The sequence below is a fragment of the Mastigoproctus giganteus genome, chromosome 8, assembly GCF_048544385.1.
Source record: "Mastigoproctus giganteus isolate SK-2022 chromosome 8, ASM4854438v1, whole genome shotgun sequence".
NCBI classification, from domain to species: domain Eukaryota; kingdom Metazoa; phylum Arthropoda; class Arachnida; order Uropygi; family Thelyphonidae; genus Mastigoproctus; species Mastigoproctus giganteus.
Window position 1 is genome coordinate 64252915 of NC_143582.1, and position 18445 is coordinate 64271359.

At 36.2% G+C, this 18445-nt stretch overlaps 1 protein-coding gene across 1 annotated transcript in view; it reads right to left on the bottom strand.

Annotated features, from left to right (window-relative positions):
- LOC150081577 (protein FAM13A-like) overlaps positions 1-18445 on the bottom strand; it is a 183577-nt gene that overhangs the window by 32077 nt on the left and 133055 nt on the right. The window contains exons 3-4 of the mRNA XM_090380249.1: positions 11971-12072; positions 6880-7072 (exon numbers count right to left, since the gene is read on the bottom strand). Of these exons, the coding sequence (XP_090236375.1) occupies positions 6880-7072; positions 11971-12030 (253 nt within the window). The 5' untranslated portion in view covers positions 12031-12072. The remainder of the gene's footprint in view (positions 1-6879; positions 7073-11970; positions 12073-18445) is intronic.

An 18445-nucleotide genomic window follows, 5' to 3' on the forward strand; every position in this document is an offset into this window, starting at 1 on the left:
GATTTGTCATCAGACACAGGTGAGGACAAGCTAATGGATGGGAGTTTTGACAGTGATGAGCAGTTGTATGAATTTTATGATGAATAAAACTGGAGTTCAATAACTTTATGTAATACATTTTTTTTTTTCAAATTTCGGGCCCCAAAATTGAGGTGTGTCTTATACATGGGGAAATATGGTATATGCAAACGTTGAATGGCATTGTCACATATAAATTATTGACATCAAGCTGCCTTTACTGATGAAGCACATTCCTCCAAGTGGTAATGCCCTCTGGCATCGTGACATTGATGTGCCGCATGGAATCAAACTTCTGACACGTGCATTTCACATTTCATGCAGCAGGCACTCCTGTTACTGACAGGCTGGCCAATTTTATGCATTCAATGGAATGCAAATAGACTTTTCAATTTGCATTTCGCTTGCTGACAGATCTAAAGGGAGTTTTAGTTTCAATTTTTAATTAAAAATGTATGTTTTTAAATATAAAATATGGATTTTTCTCAGTTGTGTTCAGAAAAGATTGAAATAAAGGTGGCATCAAAAAAGTGAACAATTCTAATTATTTTTTTGCTAATTTTTTAAATGTCCAAGCACACAGAGAAAGAACAATCATTCATTCAACTGCTGACAGGTCAATAATGAACAAAATAATGAATGAATTATTTTTAAAAAAAATTTAAATGTAGTGCCCATTCAGAAATGTAATACTATGTGCAAATGTTTCAGAATGAATTTTTAAAACAAAAACAAAATTATTATTAGTGTGTGTGTGTGTGTGTGTGTGTGTGTGTGTGTGTGTGTGTGTGTGTGTGTGTGTGTGTGTGTGTGTGTGTGTGTGTGTGTGTGTGTGTGTGTTAGAGAGAAAGAGATTTTTTTGTCTTGGTGTGGAATATCTCATTCCATGCTAATGACAGTGGGTTAAAACTCAAAAAAAAATTTTTTTTTTTTTTTTTTAATGAATATGTGTGTGTTGTTTTGAAGAGTGATTAATAAATGTTTTATAAATAATTTTTAATTGTAAGCCATATTTATGTTTTGTACAATTTCAAATTGTATTTATAGTTTAGAATCATTTTTCAAATTGCCTATGACCAGGGATTACAATACCGGTCAAAATCTTAATACCGGTATTTCGGTATTTTTAATTAAAACCGGGATAGCGGTATTCCAAAAACACAAACATTTTTCTCAATAAATTTTTATGACATTAGGTGCAATAAAGTAAGGAAAAAAACAAGTACTGTAATTACTTAAATTCATGTTTTTAATAAAATAATAAATATTCTGAAAAAAAAAAATTAAAAATGCAGTTATTCTAAAAACAAAAAAAATACGTATTTATACTGCAAAATTTAGTTACGTTTAAGCATTCATTCTAACTGTCCGAATAAAGTGAGCTCTTAAGGAACATAAGCATATAGTGTTATCATTTAAACTGGATCTAATTTTGGTACATATTTGATTAGCAGCAGAAAACGCCCTTTCCAATTCTATGCTGGATGATGCTATAGTACTAGATAGTCGTAGACGATCTCAATCCATATTTTCTAGGCTTAATTTCTTATTTTGGAAAGAATTTGCAGAACACTGATGTTCTGTTCCATGTTGATCTTTCAAGGTTGAATTCTGTTCATCATTTTGTGCAGGAGAAAGATGTTTTATTAAGCAAAGTATAATTTTCATTATAGTATCTTTACTGAATCTGGCAGAGAGCAAAGAGTGGGGTTAAGGTATAAAGAAGAGAGCAAAGAGTGCAGTTAAGGAATTCTTCACACATATAAATGCAAAGAAGAGAAAGTCAAATCAGATCGGGACTCACATGTAATTGCGTCGGATAATATTAGATACCCCAGCTGAAATTGCAGATAAACTCAACAGTAACTTTGCATCAATATTTAGAGAAGAAAAACCCTTTACGTCAATGAGCACATATGGGAGTGAAGTGTAAAAATATGTAATTAATGAATTTCACATGATTATTTAATGAAAATAACTTTTGCACCTATAGGCAAGTAAGGCTTCTAGGGTTGTGGCATATACCCTATAATTTTAAGGGAGGCGGCAAGCGAGTGCATTGAACCATTGAGGCTAATTATGAGAGCATCACTGGACTGAGGAGAGATTCCATTAGATTGGAAAAGTGCCTATGTATCGCCAATACATAAAGACGATTCTAAGAGTGTAGTAGGAAATTGTGGAACCGGTCAGTCTAACTTCAGTAGTTGGAAAATCATGGAGGCAATGATCAAGGGTGGAATTCAGGATCATTTATATTGAAATGAAATTGTGAAGGATACGCAGCATGGTTTTATAAAGGAAAATTCATGTTTAAGAAATCTGGTTAGCTATTTTGTCACTCAGCGTCGCTCAGCTGGATTTAGAGAATCATTTCAACATTTTTTTATTTAAATTTTCAGCAAAGCATTTGACTCAGTCCCACATGAATCTGCAGATAAATGAACCACTAGGTGGCAGTGATCACAGTGTGCTGAAGTGGGATTTACTCAAAGAGGTAACTACCATTAGGGGTAAAGGGAAGGGTTATTGCTTTCGTAAAGGCGACTACGATGGACTGAGACAGTATTTAAATTCTATACAGTGGGACCAACTGATGATGTTACCAACAGCAAATGCAAAATGGGAAGCATTCAAAGAACTTATCTTGGAAGCTACTAGGCTTTACATGCCAACTAAGAAATATTGTTCAAGGTTTAGGCCTAAATGGATGTTAGATGAATTAATGAGGCATATGGCAGAGAAGAAACATGCATGGGATACATACAAATTAACACATGACACAGAAGCCTATGATAGATACAAGTTGATCTGTAACCAAGTTACAAAGGAGGTTAGGCAGATTACGAGAAATCTTTGGCAAGGGATGCAAAGAAAAACAGCAAAGAGTTCTTTACTTATGTAAACTCTAGAAGGAAGGGGATGAATCAGATTGGTCCACTTGATATCGATGGGTCAACTGTTGATGATCCTGCTCAGGTAGTTAACAAACTAAATGAATATTTTGCATCGACATTCACACATGAGGAGTTATTTAGCGAGGGGAAAGCCAGAGGTGTATTCAACTCTAGCAGTAAGCTAAAGAATCTTGTAATAACTGAGAGTAAAGTGGAGGAGAAACTGTTGAAAATAAACACAAGAAAGGCACCCGGGGTGGATGGGATCTATCCAGTTATATTAAAGGAGGCAGCAGAGGAAGTAAGCAAACCCTTAGCCATAATTATGAGAGCTTCCTTGGACTCAGGGGAGGTACCCACAGACTGGAGATGTGCAAATGTGACGCTAATTCACAAAGGAGGATCAAAGGCTGACACAAGTAATTATAGACCTGTGAGTTTAACTTCTGTTCCAGGAAAATTAATGGAGGCACTAGTTAAAGAAGCACTGCAGGATCATCTTGACAAGACTTCAGTTATAGCTTGGACACAGCATGGTTTTGTTAAGGGGAAGTCTTGCCTGACCAATTTGATTGGATACTATGATGCAGTCCCAAAGGAACTGGATGCAGGGAATAACTTTCATATTATATACTTGGATCTTAGAAAGGCTTTTGATACTGTTGCACATGGAAGACTGCTGCACAAATTGGAGCAGTGTGACATTGGAGGCAAATTGCTGCTGCTGCGGATAAAGGGGTGGCTGAGGGGGAGAAAACAGAGAGTGGTAATCAATGGACACTGCTCGTCGGGACTAATGTTATTAGTGGAATCCCTCAGGGCTCAGTGTTGGGTCCATTATTGTTTTCTGTATTTATAAATGATATTGATGACGGTATATCAAGCTTAATGTCCAAGTTTGCAGACGATACAAAGGTAAGCAGGGTTGTCAAGGACACTACTGACACTATGCTGCTGCAACAGGATCTGGAAAGGTTGAGCAGATGGGCTGAGAGGTGGCAAATGAAGTTTAACATTGACAAATGTAAAGTACTACACATGGGAAACAGCAACCCCAGAGCAACGTATCAACTCTGTGGTACTACACTGACAGTGGTAGAGAATGAAAGGGACCTGGGGGGTGGTTGTGCAGGCAGATATGAAGTTCTCTGAGCAGTGCAGACGGGCTGCAAGAGTAGCTCATGGTGTATTGTCAATGATATATGGGAATTTTTCTAGCAGGGATAAGGAGGTGATTATTCCCTTGTACAAGGCAATGGTCAGGCCACACCTAGAGTACTGTACACAGGTCTGGAGGCCTCCTTTCAAGAAGGATGTAGAGCTGCTGGAACAAGTACAGAGAAGGGCAACAAGATTAGTGAATGGAACAAAGGGGTGCTCTTATGAAGAAAGGCTTAAGTTTTGCAAATTACAGTGTCTGGAGACTAGGCACCAGCGAGGTGATCTGATAGAGGTGTATAAAACCTTGAATGGTTTGAGCATGCTCAATGCTGATGGGATTCTTCCTCTCGCTCAGAATAATCACCTGAGAGGGCATAAATTCAAATTGAGGAAAGACAGATGTAGAATAGACGTGAGGAAATTTGCCTTTAGCCAGCGGGTGGTTGGTTGGTGGAACAGACTTCCATCCCTTGTCGTGGAAGTTGATAGCCTAAATAAGTTTAAGGCTCAGCTGGACAGGTATTTTGAACGAACAGAGGGGTGAAGTGGAAGTGGTTTTTTTTTTTTGGCTGATGCTGCATAAGCTTGCTTTCTTGCATCAAATGCCTCTACTAATGCTAATGCTAATTTGGTGGGTCTGAAGGACACTTATCATTGAATATGTTTCCGATGTAACATGACTGGTTACTTGAGTGGTTACTTTATAAGCCGGAACAGGTTGGAATCACAGGGAAAATCCTTAGATAGGCAGCATGATAGCTTCAGGGCCGGAGGCAGAGGGTTGTGATAAATGGTTATTGCTCAGATTGGAAGTAGTAAGAAGTGAGATTTCCCCAAGGATCAGTATTAGGACCACTGTTGCTTTTGATTTTCATAAATGACATCGATGAAGGGATAGAAGACATGATGTCTAAATTTGCAGATGATATAAAATTGGTAGAGTAGTTAATGATCACTGCCAAGCAGAGCTTCTTCAGAGTGACCTAGATAGACTTCAGAAATGGTCAGAAAAATGGCAGCTATGCTTTAATTCAGCAAAATGCAAGGTCTTACACCTGAGGAACAACAACCTCAAAATAACTTATACACTTGTTGGAGTTCAACTAAAGTCAGTAGTGGAGGAAAGGGACTTGGGAGTTACAATACGGTCAGACATGAAGTTCTCCAAGCATTGTAGGGGGGTTGCATGGTGTTCTATCAATGATTTATCGAACATTTGCTAGTAGAGATAAAGACGTCTTAATGCTGTTATATAAAACTATTGTTAGATCACACTTGGAATACTGTGTTCGGGTATGGAGACCGCGCCTAAAGAAAACATCAAGCTCCTTGAAAGGGTCCAGAGACAGGTAACTCGCCTGATGAGATTGGCAAAAGGGCGTCCATAAGAGGAAAGACTTTGAATATGTGGGTTGCAGAATTTGGAAACTAGGCACCTTAGAGGAGACTTGATTGAGGTGTTGAGGCTCTGAGAGGTAAAAGTAAAATGAATGAGGATGAAATTTTGACGATTATAAATGATTCTAGAACTAGGAGCCATAATTTCAAGTTATGGGGGTGGGGAGATGTTTAGACTGGATTCCTATAAGTTTTATTTTAGCAGGCGAGTTATAAATTGCTGGAATAAGTTACCCACATGGGTGGTTGAGGAAATTCAAAGATCAGCTGGATAGTTACCTATGGGAGGAGGGAAATACATAGGTTGTCTATTTGCTTTTCTTTTATTATTATTTTTTTTATTTAATTTAATTATTATTTTACTCTTTTCTTTTTTTTTTTTGCTGGTGCAGCATTAACTTAGGCTTCCTTGCACACCATGTGGCCATTACTAATACTAAATAATTTGCTTTCATATTGTGTCCGCTTTGCAAATCCTGAAGAACCTGTGATAAATTTGTACATGTCTGTGAAATATGAAGTTTCGACGCTGTATCCAATTCTCTAGCTATTTCAGAATTTTGATTGCCAAGAGTTTCATCATAAATTTTATGTTAGCATCTGCGATTAAAAGATTTGTTTCTTTGCAGCGTAGTGCATCTACCCCTAACTTTATAGGCATTAATGTAGATATAGCTGCAGATAATAAATTATATTCATCCTCACAGAAATAAATACTTGAATCTAAATTGATTAAAGCTTTCTGCACACAATATAGTATCTCAACTCAAAAAAAAAAAAAAAAAAAAGATTTTAAGCATGGACAATAACTGTTCCAATGAGTCTTGGAATCTAATTGCATGAAAATTTATTTCCTAAATTCTGCTGCAGTATACTTTTGTAAATATTTATCAGTTTTGGTTGGTGGTTATTAAATTACATAAAGGTGATTTTATGACCTTTATGTGATTAAATCATAAACAATTATTTTTTAAATTAGTACAGAAAAAAAAAAACGTTTTTTTTTGTATCAATACCGATATTTGAATACTGGAAAAAAAATGACCGGGATCCCAGGGTCTCGGTATTATAAGCCCTACTTATGACTGAATTTCAGAATTAAAAATGCTCCACAACATGCAAAATTTTTTCACCCCTAAACTCTAAAAGAGTACTAAGCATGATCACTAAAAATAAGTACTGAATATTTTTTTAAAAATTAAAAGCAATTTTTTTTTTTTTTTTTATCAATATGCATTTTATAAAACATTTTTATGTATTTTCTAAGACTTTAAAAAAAGTAAAATATGCTAAATATAAATACTGTATTAAAAATGCTAATATCATCACATTAACAAAAAGATGGCTCAGAATACATAATACAATTATTATAGTTACAGTCAAAAAAATAAAAATTAACACTAACCATGGTTTTGAATAAAGTGACAAATTCGAGTAATAACATATGGAACAAAAGAATCTGCTGGAGACCTCTGATTTAAAACCTCAAGAGATGTGCCAAATATTTTAGTCTGTGTAACTGGAGATTTCTTCCTTGTTAAGGGAGAACTTAAGAATTTACGCATCCTTTCAATGCGACTCTCACCAGCATCTTGTGCCTAAAAAAAATACATATGCATTAAAAAAAGTAGGCATGCATTCACAGTCAAAAAGGAATGAAAATCGTTTATAATAAATAAGAATGAACTGAAAGCAAGTTGCTATATTAAAAAAAAAAAAGTGACTTTTTTTTTAATATAGCAACTTGCTTTCGGTTCTGTTTTAAACATTTCACACAGTTTACATGCCTTATCTGAACACTGTAAACCTCACATGATAATCTTGACTGATATCAGAAGCTTGCTTATTCATTCTCTTCCTCGTGGATTTGTGATATGACAGTTCACTTCCACACCACAAATCCTGCTGAAAAAAAAGCCTTAATATCACTTCAAATTGATAGCACTGGCTGTTCATACAGATTTGAAGCCATTCAACAACACGGGGTGATTAACTATTGCTTCAATAAAAAAATAATTCAAAAAACAAATGCATCTCCATCTTCCTCTTATTGCTTCAAACAAAGAGCAACAGTGATCCACCAAAGCAGTTGTTCAAAACCTTAGTTTATATGGAACCCAATAAGATGACACTTTATAGCCTATCATCGCTCTAATTTCTGAAAAACTGACCAGGTAACACATAATAGAGTCCAAAAATCTTAATCAACACTTTGTAAGTGCAGTAATAACAATAGTTCCTACAGTTCCAGCCTATGGTTCTATTTAGCAACTTTGTTTTTAAATGGAATGATAAGCTTGGGAGCTACATATGATGAATCTGATCACTAACTGCTTCCCCATTTAAAATTTTTTTAAATATTATCATCTCCCTCTAGAAATATAATTCCTAGGAAAGTGTCTATTACTTCACAGCAGAACTTCATTATCACAATCCTCTATGTCTTCGTGGCACTGTTCTGCAGCATAGAAATACAATGTTATGAATACCATACTTTCAAAATTATATGAATTATAGTTACCTAATAATCAGGGCCGGATTACAGATGAATTGGCCCCGGGCCATATTTAAATTTGAGGCCCCTTTAATAAATAAATATATATATTGCACATACATATAAATACAAATACTACGTAGGTTTTTATTTATATTGGAATAATAATTCTTTAATAAAAATGTAAAATAAGAGGTCAAAAATGTTTTGTTTTTTGACTTGAGAAATAAAGTAATAATAAAAACAACTTTAATAGAAACTTTTAACTTATTTATTGTACAATAAAAAGGTATAAGAATAAAATTTAAACACTTAATAAGTTAAGTTTAAGTATACTCACGTTTTCTTAGTTTATTATTATTATTAGAAATATTTAACACTACTTTAGAAAATATTTAACTGAAAATGAGGCCACTCTTCGGATGAGGCCCCCGGCCATGGCCAGCTTGGCCGTAGTGTTAACACACCCCTGCTAACAATAGACTTTGTTAAAAAAACAACCCTACTCCATTCATGTCTCTTTTGTATGAAAACTACTGCTATTAGAGAAAGTACTGTAAAGATGTTTTCACTGCTATTTAGTGGTCCTTTAACTGCATTTGCTAGAATTTGACATACTTTACTTAAAACTGAGACCTGAATATCAACTTTTGACTCAATGGCATAGCTATCATTATTGGAAGAATGTCCACTACAAACCTCAGGGGACCAATATGCTATTATTAACCCGTACAAACTATATTTTAAAGTTAATTACTACATTTATATGTAATAAAATATTTAAATTGGAGTACTTTTTTTCATAAATTGTTAATTTCCACTTTTACATTTCACCAATCTTCTGAATGGCAGTATGCAAAAGTGGAAATTAACAATTTATGAAAAAGAATTTTTTATAGAAGTTATTATTATGTTTACTTTAAAAATTAATTGACAAGTTCATAGTTATAATAAAGTTTCCCTGTTTAACTGCTTGTGATAACTGCGTCATTTTCCCACTCTTTCAATCACATTCTTATAACAATGATTTTTGATAAAATGGGCACTGCACAAAGGCAAACCTTCTCTAACACAAAAAAAGGAAAACTAAATTTTACTAGTAGCTAAGTTTCATTTTCCTTTTAATGCTTCTTTATCTGATCACAAACATTGCTGTTGTATCTGAAGCAAAGCAATAACCACGCTAAGCACAGCTGTTGTATCTGAAGCAAAGCAATAACCACACTATTTACAAAAACAAAATAAAAACAACTTTAAGCAAAAATGAAAGAAAGCAGAATACATACTTTCTTCATACACATAATTTCATCATTTTTTTCTAAAATTTCCTCATAAGGTTCTAAGTTAAAGGATTCAGTAAATCTAGGCATATGCACATTTTCAAAATTTGTTTGCTTCACATTTCAACTGGGCTTTTCAAATGCAGCATTTACTGCAAAAATGCTTCTATTGCATATTTAAATGTGTACACTAACAAACATTTCTTTTGTAATGATTGAGATGTCAATTTTAAAATGAACTTATCAAAATACTACATGCTATTTGACTGGCAACTTTCCCAACAACTGCACAGTTATACAGGGTGTCTATAAATTATTCATATTTTGAAGTTCAATTAAAATTTCATTTTAATAAGTATTGTAAAACAGTTTGCTCCACATAACAAACCAACTCAAAGAATTTATCACAATTTCTTATCAGACAATTGCACTTTGGTAAACCTCCCCATGAGCATCTTTGGTAGCACATAGAATGTCAAGACAATAGCCGATTTCATTCCAAGTGTTTTGAAGAGCATCTCTTGAGAAATGCAAGTCACTGCCTGTTCATTGAGAAATGCAAGTCACTGCCTGTTAAAAGACTGTGATGTTGTTAACATCACAGTCTTTTAACTCTGTGATGTTGTTAACTTTTTTGCATACACCTTGTCCTTTATGTCACCACATACAAAGAAATCCAAAAGTGTGATATATGCGGAAAGAGAAAGCCATGGAATCGGACCATCCCAACAGATCCATTGGTCAGGAAATTTTTTATTGAGGAAATTGTGCACATGCAAGCTCTAATGTGGCAGTGCCCTATCTTGCAGATAGAACACACATGGCTGCATATCTTCTAGCTGGGGTGCAGCATACAATTTGAGCATATCTAGGTAATTTTCAGAGTTCTCAGTGCTTTCATGGGAAAAAAAAGGGACCCAATAACCTGGATGAAGGCTAGTGCACACTGCACATTTACGTTGGGACCATCACACTCATGTTCATGAACTGAGTGGAGATTTTCAGATCCCCACATGCAAAAATTTTGTCTGTTAACTTCGCCAAGCAGATGGAATGTTGCTTCATCGCTGAAAACAAGTTTCCAGAAAGTGCTCATCTTCGTCTATATGGTTGAAAATGTGAACAGAACTGGCACCATTTTAATGCTATACTGTCATAATGCATGCTGGGACCAAGGCTACCAACTGCATGAGAAAAAAGCTTATTGAGTTGCTCTGATAAATGCATCAAACCATTTTAAGATACCTATTACAATAAATTTTAATTGAGCTTCATAATCAGGTGACACCCTGTATTTTATATGCAAAGCACCTTTCTGGTAATGAGAAGTACACCACTGCCACATAAAAGTGAAAACAATGCTTTCCTGCTCCATCAGCATAATCTTTCTACATAACTGATAAAATGTGACTTTACTACCAAGTAGCTCCGCACAATATTAAGTTTCAAAAAGTTTCAATGTTACAAGATTTGATGAGGTACTGTATGCAGATTATAAGAAAAATTTAGCTGTTACTCAAGACATTTGTCATTTAATCAGGATTAACATTAACTAACATTAATACTTTCAAATGTTTCCATCCTATGATGTCTTCCCCCCCCCCCTTTTTTTTTTCAATTGAGCAGACATTTTGCTCTCTAGTTGCTCACATGTAATAGTAGATGGCTCACTGCCTTGAGGTTCTACAAAGTGAAACTACCTCAAGGTTTTATTCTTTCATCTATTTCTTCTATCTCATATATCACTTCACCTTCTACTCAGTGAGAATACAATCTTTCTTATTCTGCACAAACAACTACATGTGGTCTTTTCCAGCACAAATTCCTTAAATGCTCATGCTTAAATTTTCAGTTAAAATTTGTTTGTTTCTTTGTCCATAATGAGTTCTGATGCAACCGTTCTAATGCTTAAATAACAATCACTTGTAATCAATGTCCTTACCTGGTCCACATTTTCATCAATTTTTTTCCTGAATACCAAACAGCCTGATCATTCACTATCTTCCACATTCTCTCTTCTTTCTAAAAATCTTTTATGCCATTCAAACTTGTGAGCTCTTGACATAGTATCTTCCTTATAAACTTGACATAACTCATAACTTTCAGTTGATGTTTTCTTTAGTTTTATTAAAAATTCAAGGTTCATTGCTCAATTCTTTTGCCCATCAATTTTCCAGAAAATGCAAAAACACAAGGTAATGAAAACCTGTTTCACTGCAAAGCAAATGAGCATATTAAAACATGACTTGGCAAAGAGAAAGGTTCAAGGTCAACTGCTGTGCCTTTGTTTCACAGGTGGTGCTTGCTGTGCATGCAGTCTCATTATTTAATAGCCATACCTTGTATAATGTTATTCTTAATTAATATTTAAATTAAAGAAGACTTTGTTCTCCATCAAGCAGATGCGCACACAAATTTTAGACAAGCATGTGTAATGTATAATATTATCGATCAATAAATATGCCAATAATAATATTATTAAATTTTTTCCTACAACCATACTTTCCAATTCTAACATGATTAATCATACTGTAATTCTGGAAGTGACCGAGAATTAACTAAATACTTCATTTGGACTTGTTATCGTTTAAGTCTAATTTTTAAAAATATCTTATATACTACACATGCATTGCTTACTTTATACAAGGACATGCTTTGAGTTAACTGTAACTAATTTCTGTTATTTCTGCAGTATAAACAAATATGGCATCTAATCATTTACCTGATTTGAAGTTGTCATTTCAATAATATCAACATCAGCACAAATTGATGGTTTCCTCATTCTTCTAATTTCACCGTTCAGTACAATAAATTCAGAAATGGGCTAGAAAAGTTTAAAAGTGAAGAACATAAATTTTTGATGTATGGTAAATTAAAATAGGCATAAAGCTGCATTAATAAATATTATCTTTATTTCAAACATAATTACTAGGTATAATAAGCAAAATTTAATATTTTAAACAAAATTAACAGTATATAACAAACTCCCATTTGATATTGTAGAGGTGGGTAGTTTGAATAAATTCAAGGAAGAAGAAGATACAAACTGTTAGAAGTGATATGAAAAGTGATTTTTTTTTTTTTTTTTTGGCTGATGTTGCATAAGCTTGCTTTCTTGCAACAATTCCCATTACCAATAGTAAAGGATATTAATAAATACAAGACTCAAAGTAACATAAATGAACATCAAAATATGTAAAAAAGAATATATAGGAAATAAAATAGAATAACCAGAGAGAAATTGAGACTCAAATAAATCAGATATTAAATAAAAATGCAGTAGTAGACAAGAATTTCTGATATCTGATAAACATTGGAAAATATTGAGATTCCACTTCTGTGACTGGCTTTCTAAGGTTTCTTTTTATTGTACCAAAAATGGTTAAAAAAAAAAAAAAAAAGTAAGTGAAACAGTATATAATTATACTATTATATACTGTTATATCTGAGAATAGCACAGAGATTAAACAAAAATACAGCAGTAGATTGCATTATTGTTTAATCTCGGCTGCCTGTGTAAATGGTTCCTCCCTCTGACCAGGGTACATCCAATTGTCTTTTATGACCAATAAACTGATATTTATTTAATTATTATTCAGCATACAAGTTAGTGCAATAGCATCATTTCTGTACATAGCCAACTACTTAAGTAGTTAAAAATTAGCATCATTAAGTAAATCTCATATTGTAACTTCACAACGAGTTGCCATGATATTGCACTACCTCGAATAAGTAACGCTTCACCATAGGAGAAGGCTATTGTTACTTATTTTCAGTGGATACTATCACCCATATAGCACCGTTTTGGAGCTTATTGGCTCCTCATCAGTGGGTGGGCAGATACTCTGGTGTTGTGATGATGACGACCCAGTTGCAAAGTACAACTCCACAATATGAGATATGCTTGATGGTGTGGAGCAGTAGTTCTCAAAGTGGGTGCCAATTACTCTTTACAGGGGTGCCACGACATCAAATTTAGCATCGGCTTACATCTTGTCCGTCGCTACAAAAGGTCATTGATTTTCATGCAACTGTGTAAATTAGAAGTCGTCATGAAATAATTGCTGACCGCACTGCAGTCTTTATGCACATACACCTACATATATGGAACAGCTGAGCTGAGCCGAGCTGTCTGTCGCATACACTGTATTTGAAACAGCACCACCAAAAAAAAATATTCTGCCAGCGCCCATTGCACCTGGTGCTAGGGGTGCTGGGAATTTTTCATAATGGATTTAGGGTATCTTCACATTAAAAAGTTTGAGAACCACTGGTGTGGAGTAATTTGTTGTTGTTGTTATTTGGTTTTAGGAGCATTAGCAACTAAGGCCATATTGCTCCGGGATATGCGGTGGTCATTCCCTGACCTTTCCACATCCTCCGTATTTGGTGGTGACGGGCTTGAACCCCGGTCTAATCAAGAAGTGTGTGCTATGCACTGCTGCTCCTTCCCACCTGGCTACGGAGGCGCCCCATGGAGTAATTTAGATTACAGAATAGTTTAGGGCTAAAGCCTCAGGTTACGTAGGGAGTTAACTAGCATACAAGTTCGTGCAATTGCATCATTTCTGTATGTAGCCAACTACTTAAGTAGTTATAAATTGGCATCATTAAGTATATCTCATATTCTGAATACCTTCATGAGTTTTTATTTTTATGAAAATCCCAAACACGAGAGGTATCAGAACCTACAGTACTTGCTGCTATGCATGGGTTGAAGGTTGAGAACACTAAAGAGGATATTTGTTGACATTAGACTTGAACTTCTGTAGACTGTAATTGTCAGGAAATACGTATGAAGGAAGGTTGTCCCAGAAAACGGCAGTTGAATGAATAAACAAGGAAGATGAAAAGTTGGTTGTGTGAGTTTGAAATCTGACAATAAATGGATATTGGCTGGTGGCAGCACATGTTCGGACTGTTTTGAAAGAGAGAGAGCGGGAATTATAGAAGCCAATTCAGAAGAACAGTGACCAGGGAAGTATCTGTAGAAAAGGCATGCAGCAGAAACAGAACGGCTATGAGACAGAGAGTGGAGAGATTCTATTAGAGATGAATCATTAATTAACCGAACTGCCCTATTTTTAATGGAATCTAGAAGCCTGAGAGAGGTTTTGTGGGCACTGACCCAGATATGGGAACAATATTCTATGGTACGATGGATTTGCGATTTTTACAGATTGAACACCTGTTTGGAAGAAAAGTAATGCCGAGAGAGAAAGAGAAAACCAAGTTTTTTAGATGCAGAGGAAGCAATATTTGTAATGTGCTTGTGCCAAGAGAGATTAGAAGTCAGGGTAATCCCCAAAGAGGTTTATCATCTTGCCCAGAAATCAGAGTGTCACCAAAGATGAGAAAAGGAGCAGAAGAATCCTTTTTTGCAAGATATATGAGGGTACTTCAATCAAGAATCGCCCTGACCTAGCTGCAGAGGTGCTAGCCTGTTGATTCTTGGCACAGGTTTTAGTCCTTCTCTACATAGCCACCATGCAGATTTACACATTTTTCCCATCAATGGATGAGGCTACGGATACCATGAACCATGACTCTGTTGCAGAAATGAATGTCTCGTCATCATGGAAGTGGGTCATCCGAAGATATGATTTGAAGGAAGGAAACAAGAAGAAGTCTGATGGTGCAAGATCAGGTGAGTAGGATGTATTGGGCAGTATTTTATATCCACAAGTGGCTGCTTGTGTTGTTCCAATTTCAGACGTGTGAACTGGGGCATTGTCTTGAAGCATTCTCACACCTCTGGACAGCATGCCATGCCTACATGTTTTGATTTTCTCCCATAATTTTGTGAGTAAGTTGGAATAATAGTCACCTGTAATTACTCTACCTTTCAGCAGGTAATCAGTCATTATTACGCCTTTCTCATCCCAAAACACTGTCAGCAAGACCTTTCCTGCTAATACTTCGACCCTTGCCTGCTTGGGAGGTGGCGAACCATGATGTTCCCTTTGGATGGACTGCTTTCTACTTTCAGGTTCGAAATGGTGTATCTAACTTTCATCCTGAGTGATTAGATGAGAGCAAAAGTCTTCCTCATTTTTTTGGCACAAGGCTAACAACTCTTGTGATTTCTGTTGTTGATCAGCCTTCGGGAAACAAGTCAATAATCGGGGAATCCATCTTGCACTCCATTTCCGTAAATGGGCTCTGTTGAAACAGAGCCACAGTAATCTTCACCTCGTGGGACAATTCATGCACAGATATCCGGCAATCTTCCATGATTAACAAATCCACTTTTCTGATCGTGCTGTCATCAATGGCGGAATGGGAACGACTTGGAATGGGCTCAAATTCTACCGATGTCCAACCACAAACTGTCTATGCAAGTGCTTCACAATGCCATAGGATGGGTTTTCATCCTTATATACAGCAGTAATCTCCTCGTGGATTTCTTTAGGAGATTTCCCCTTCAAGAACAGATACCGGATTACAGTTCTGACTTCAAATTTGTCCATGATGCTACTTCATCAGTTCAGCTCTGTAAGAGAAACACAAATTAAGACAGGGCTGAAATGTTATATTAGCATAGGCATATGATGCAAGAAAGCAAGCTTATGCAGCATCAGCCAAAAAAAAAAAAAAAAAAAAAACCCTTCCACTTCACCACTCCCGTTCGTTCGAAATACCTGTCCAGCTGAGCCTTAAATTTATTTAGGCTATCAACTTCCACAACAAGGGATGGAAGTCTGTTCCACCAACCAACCACCCGCTGGCTAAAGGCAAATTTCTGCACATCTATCTTTCCTGAATCTGAATTTATGCCCTCTCATGTGATTATTCTGAGCAAGAGGAAGAATCCCATTGGCATTGAGCATGCTCAAACCATTCAAGGCTTTATACACCTCTATCAGATCATCTCACCGGTGCCTAGTCTCCAGACACTGTAATTTGCAAAACTTAAGCCTTTCTTCGTAAGAGCAACCCTTCGTTCCGTTCACTACCCTTGTTGCCCTTCTCTATACTCGTTCCAGCAGCTCTACATCCTTCTTGAAATGAGGCCTCCAGACCTGTATACAGTACTCAAGGTGTGGCTTGACCATTGCCTTATACAAGGGAATAATCACTTCCCTATCCCTGCTAGAAAACTTCCTGTATATCATTGATAAGACTCCATGAGCTACTCTTGCAGCCCGTCTGCACTGCTCAGAGAACTTCATATCTGCCTGCACAATTACCCCCAGGTCTTTTTCATTCTCTACCACTGTCAGTGTAGTACCACAGAGTTGATACGTTGGTCTGGGGTTCTGTTTCCCATATGTAGTACTTTACATTTGTCAATTTTAAACTTCATTTGCCACCTCTCAGCCCATCTGCTCAACCTTTCCAGATCCTGTTGCAGCAGCATAGCATCAGTAGCGTCCTTAACAACCCTGCCAACCTTTGTATCATCTGCAAACTTAGACATTAAGCTTGATATACCATCATCAATATCATTTATAAATACAGAAAACAATAATGGACCCAACACTGAGCCCTGAGGGATTCCACTAATAATATTAGTCCACGATGAGCAGTGTCCATTAATTACCACTCTCTGTCTTCTGCCACTCAACCATCCCTTTATCCATAGCAACAATTTGCCACCAATGCCACACTGCTCCAATTTGTGCAGCAGTCTTCCATGTGCAACAGCATCAAAAGCTTTTCTAAGATACAAATATATAATATCAAAGTTTTTCCCTACATCCAATTCTTTTGTAACTACATCATAGTATCCAATCAAATTGGTCAGGCAAGACCTCCCTTTAACAAAACCATGCTGTGTCTGAGCTATAACTGAAGTCTTGTCAAGATGATCCTGCAGTGCTTCTTTAACCAGTGCTTCCATTAATTTTCTTGGAACAGAAGTTAAACTCACAGGTCTATAATTACTTGTGTCAGCCTTTGATCCTCCTTTGTGAATTGGGGTTACATTTGCACATCTCCAGTCTGTGAGTAGCTCCCCTGAGTCCAGGGAAGCTCTCATAATTATGGCTAATGGATTGCTTACTTCCTTTGCTCCCTCCTTTAATATAACTGGATAGATCCCATCCACCCCATGTGCCTTTCTTGTATTTATCTTCAACAATTTCTCCTCCACTTTACTCTCAATTATTACAAGATCATCTAGCTCACTGCCAGTGTTTACTTCATCTACGGCATTCCCCTTCCTGAATAACTCCTCATGTGTGAATGTCGATGCAAAATATTCATTTAGTTTGTTAGCTACCTGAGCAGGTTCATCAACAGTTGAACCATCGATATCAAGTGGACCAATCTGATTCATCCCCTTCCTTCTAGAGTTTACATAAGTAAAGAACTCCTTGCTGTTTTTCTTTGCATCCCTTGCCAAAGATTTCTCCTAATCTGCCTTCGCCTGCCTAACCTCCTTTGTAACTTGGTTACAGATCAACTTATATCTATCATAGGCTTCTGTGTCACATGTTAATTTATATGTATCCCATGCATTTTTCTTCTCTACCATATGTCTCATTAGTTCATCTGACATCCATTTAGGCCTGAACCTTGAACAATATTTCTTAGTTGGTATGTAAAACCTAGTAGCTTCCAAGATAGGTTCTTTGAATGCTTCCCATTTAGAGTTTGCTGTTGGTAACATCATCAATTGGTCCCACTGTATAGAATTTAAATACTGTCTCAGACCATTGTAGTCACCTTTACGAAAGCAATAACCCTTCCCTTTACCCCTAATGGTAGTTACCTCCATGAGTAAATCCCACTTCAGCACACTGTGATCACTGCCACCTAGTGGTTCCTGTATCTGCAGATTCTTAATGCATGAAGAATCACTACTGATAATCAAATCAAGAGTACTGCTCCCTCTATTTGCCTCCCGAACATGCTGATTTAGAAAACAATCATCCAATAAATCCACAAAAGCCTTGCTAGTGTTTGAGTGACCAACCCACAAATTCCAGTCAATTATCTGGGAAATTAAAATCCCCCATTATAAGACTCTCTGATTTACTGGCCCACTCTATTTCCCTGTACAGTTTCTTATTATACTCATCAGAGTCATTAGGCCTATAGCACACTCCTACTCTCAATTTTGATCTCCCAATGCTTATGTCACACCAAACTGACTCTACACTGCACTGTCCAGCGATGTCGACTGGCTTCACTTCCTTGGATTTTATTTCTTTCTTAACTAATAGCATAACTCCTCCTCCCTTCCTGTCCTG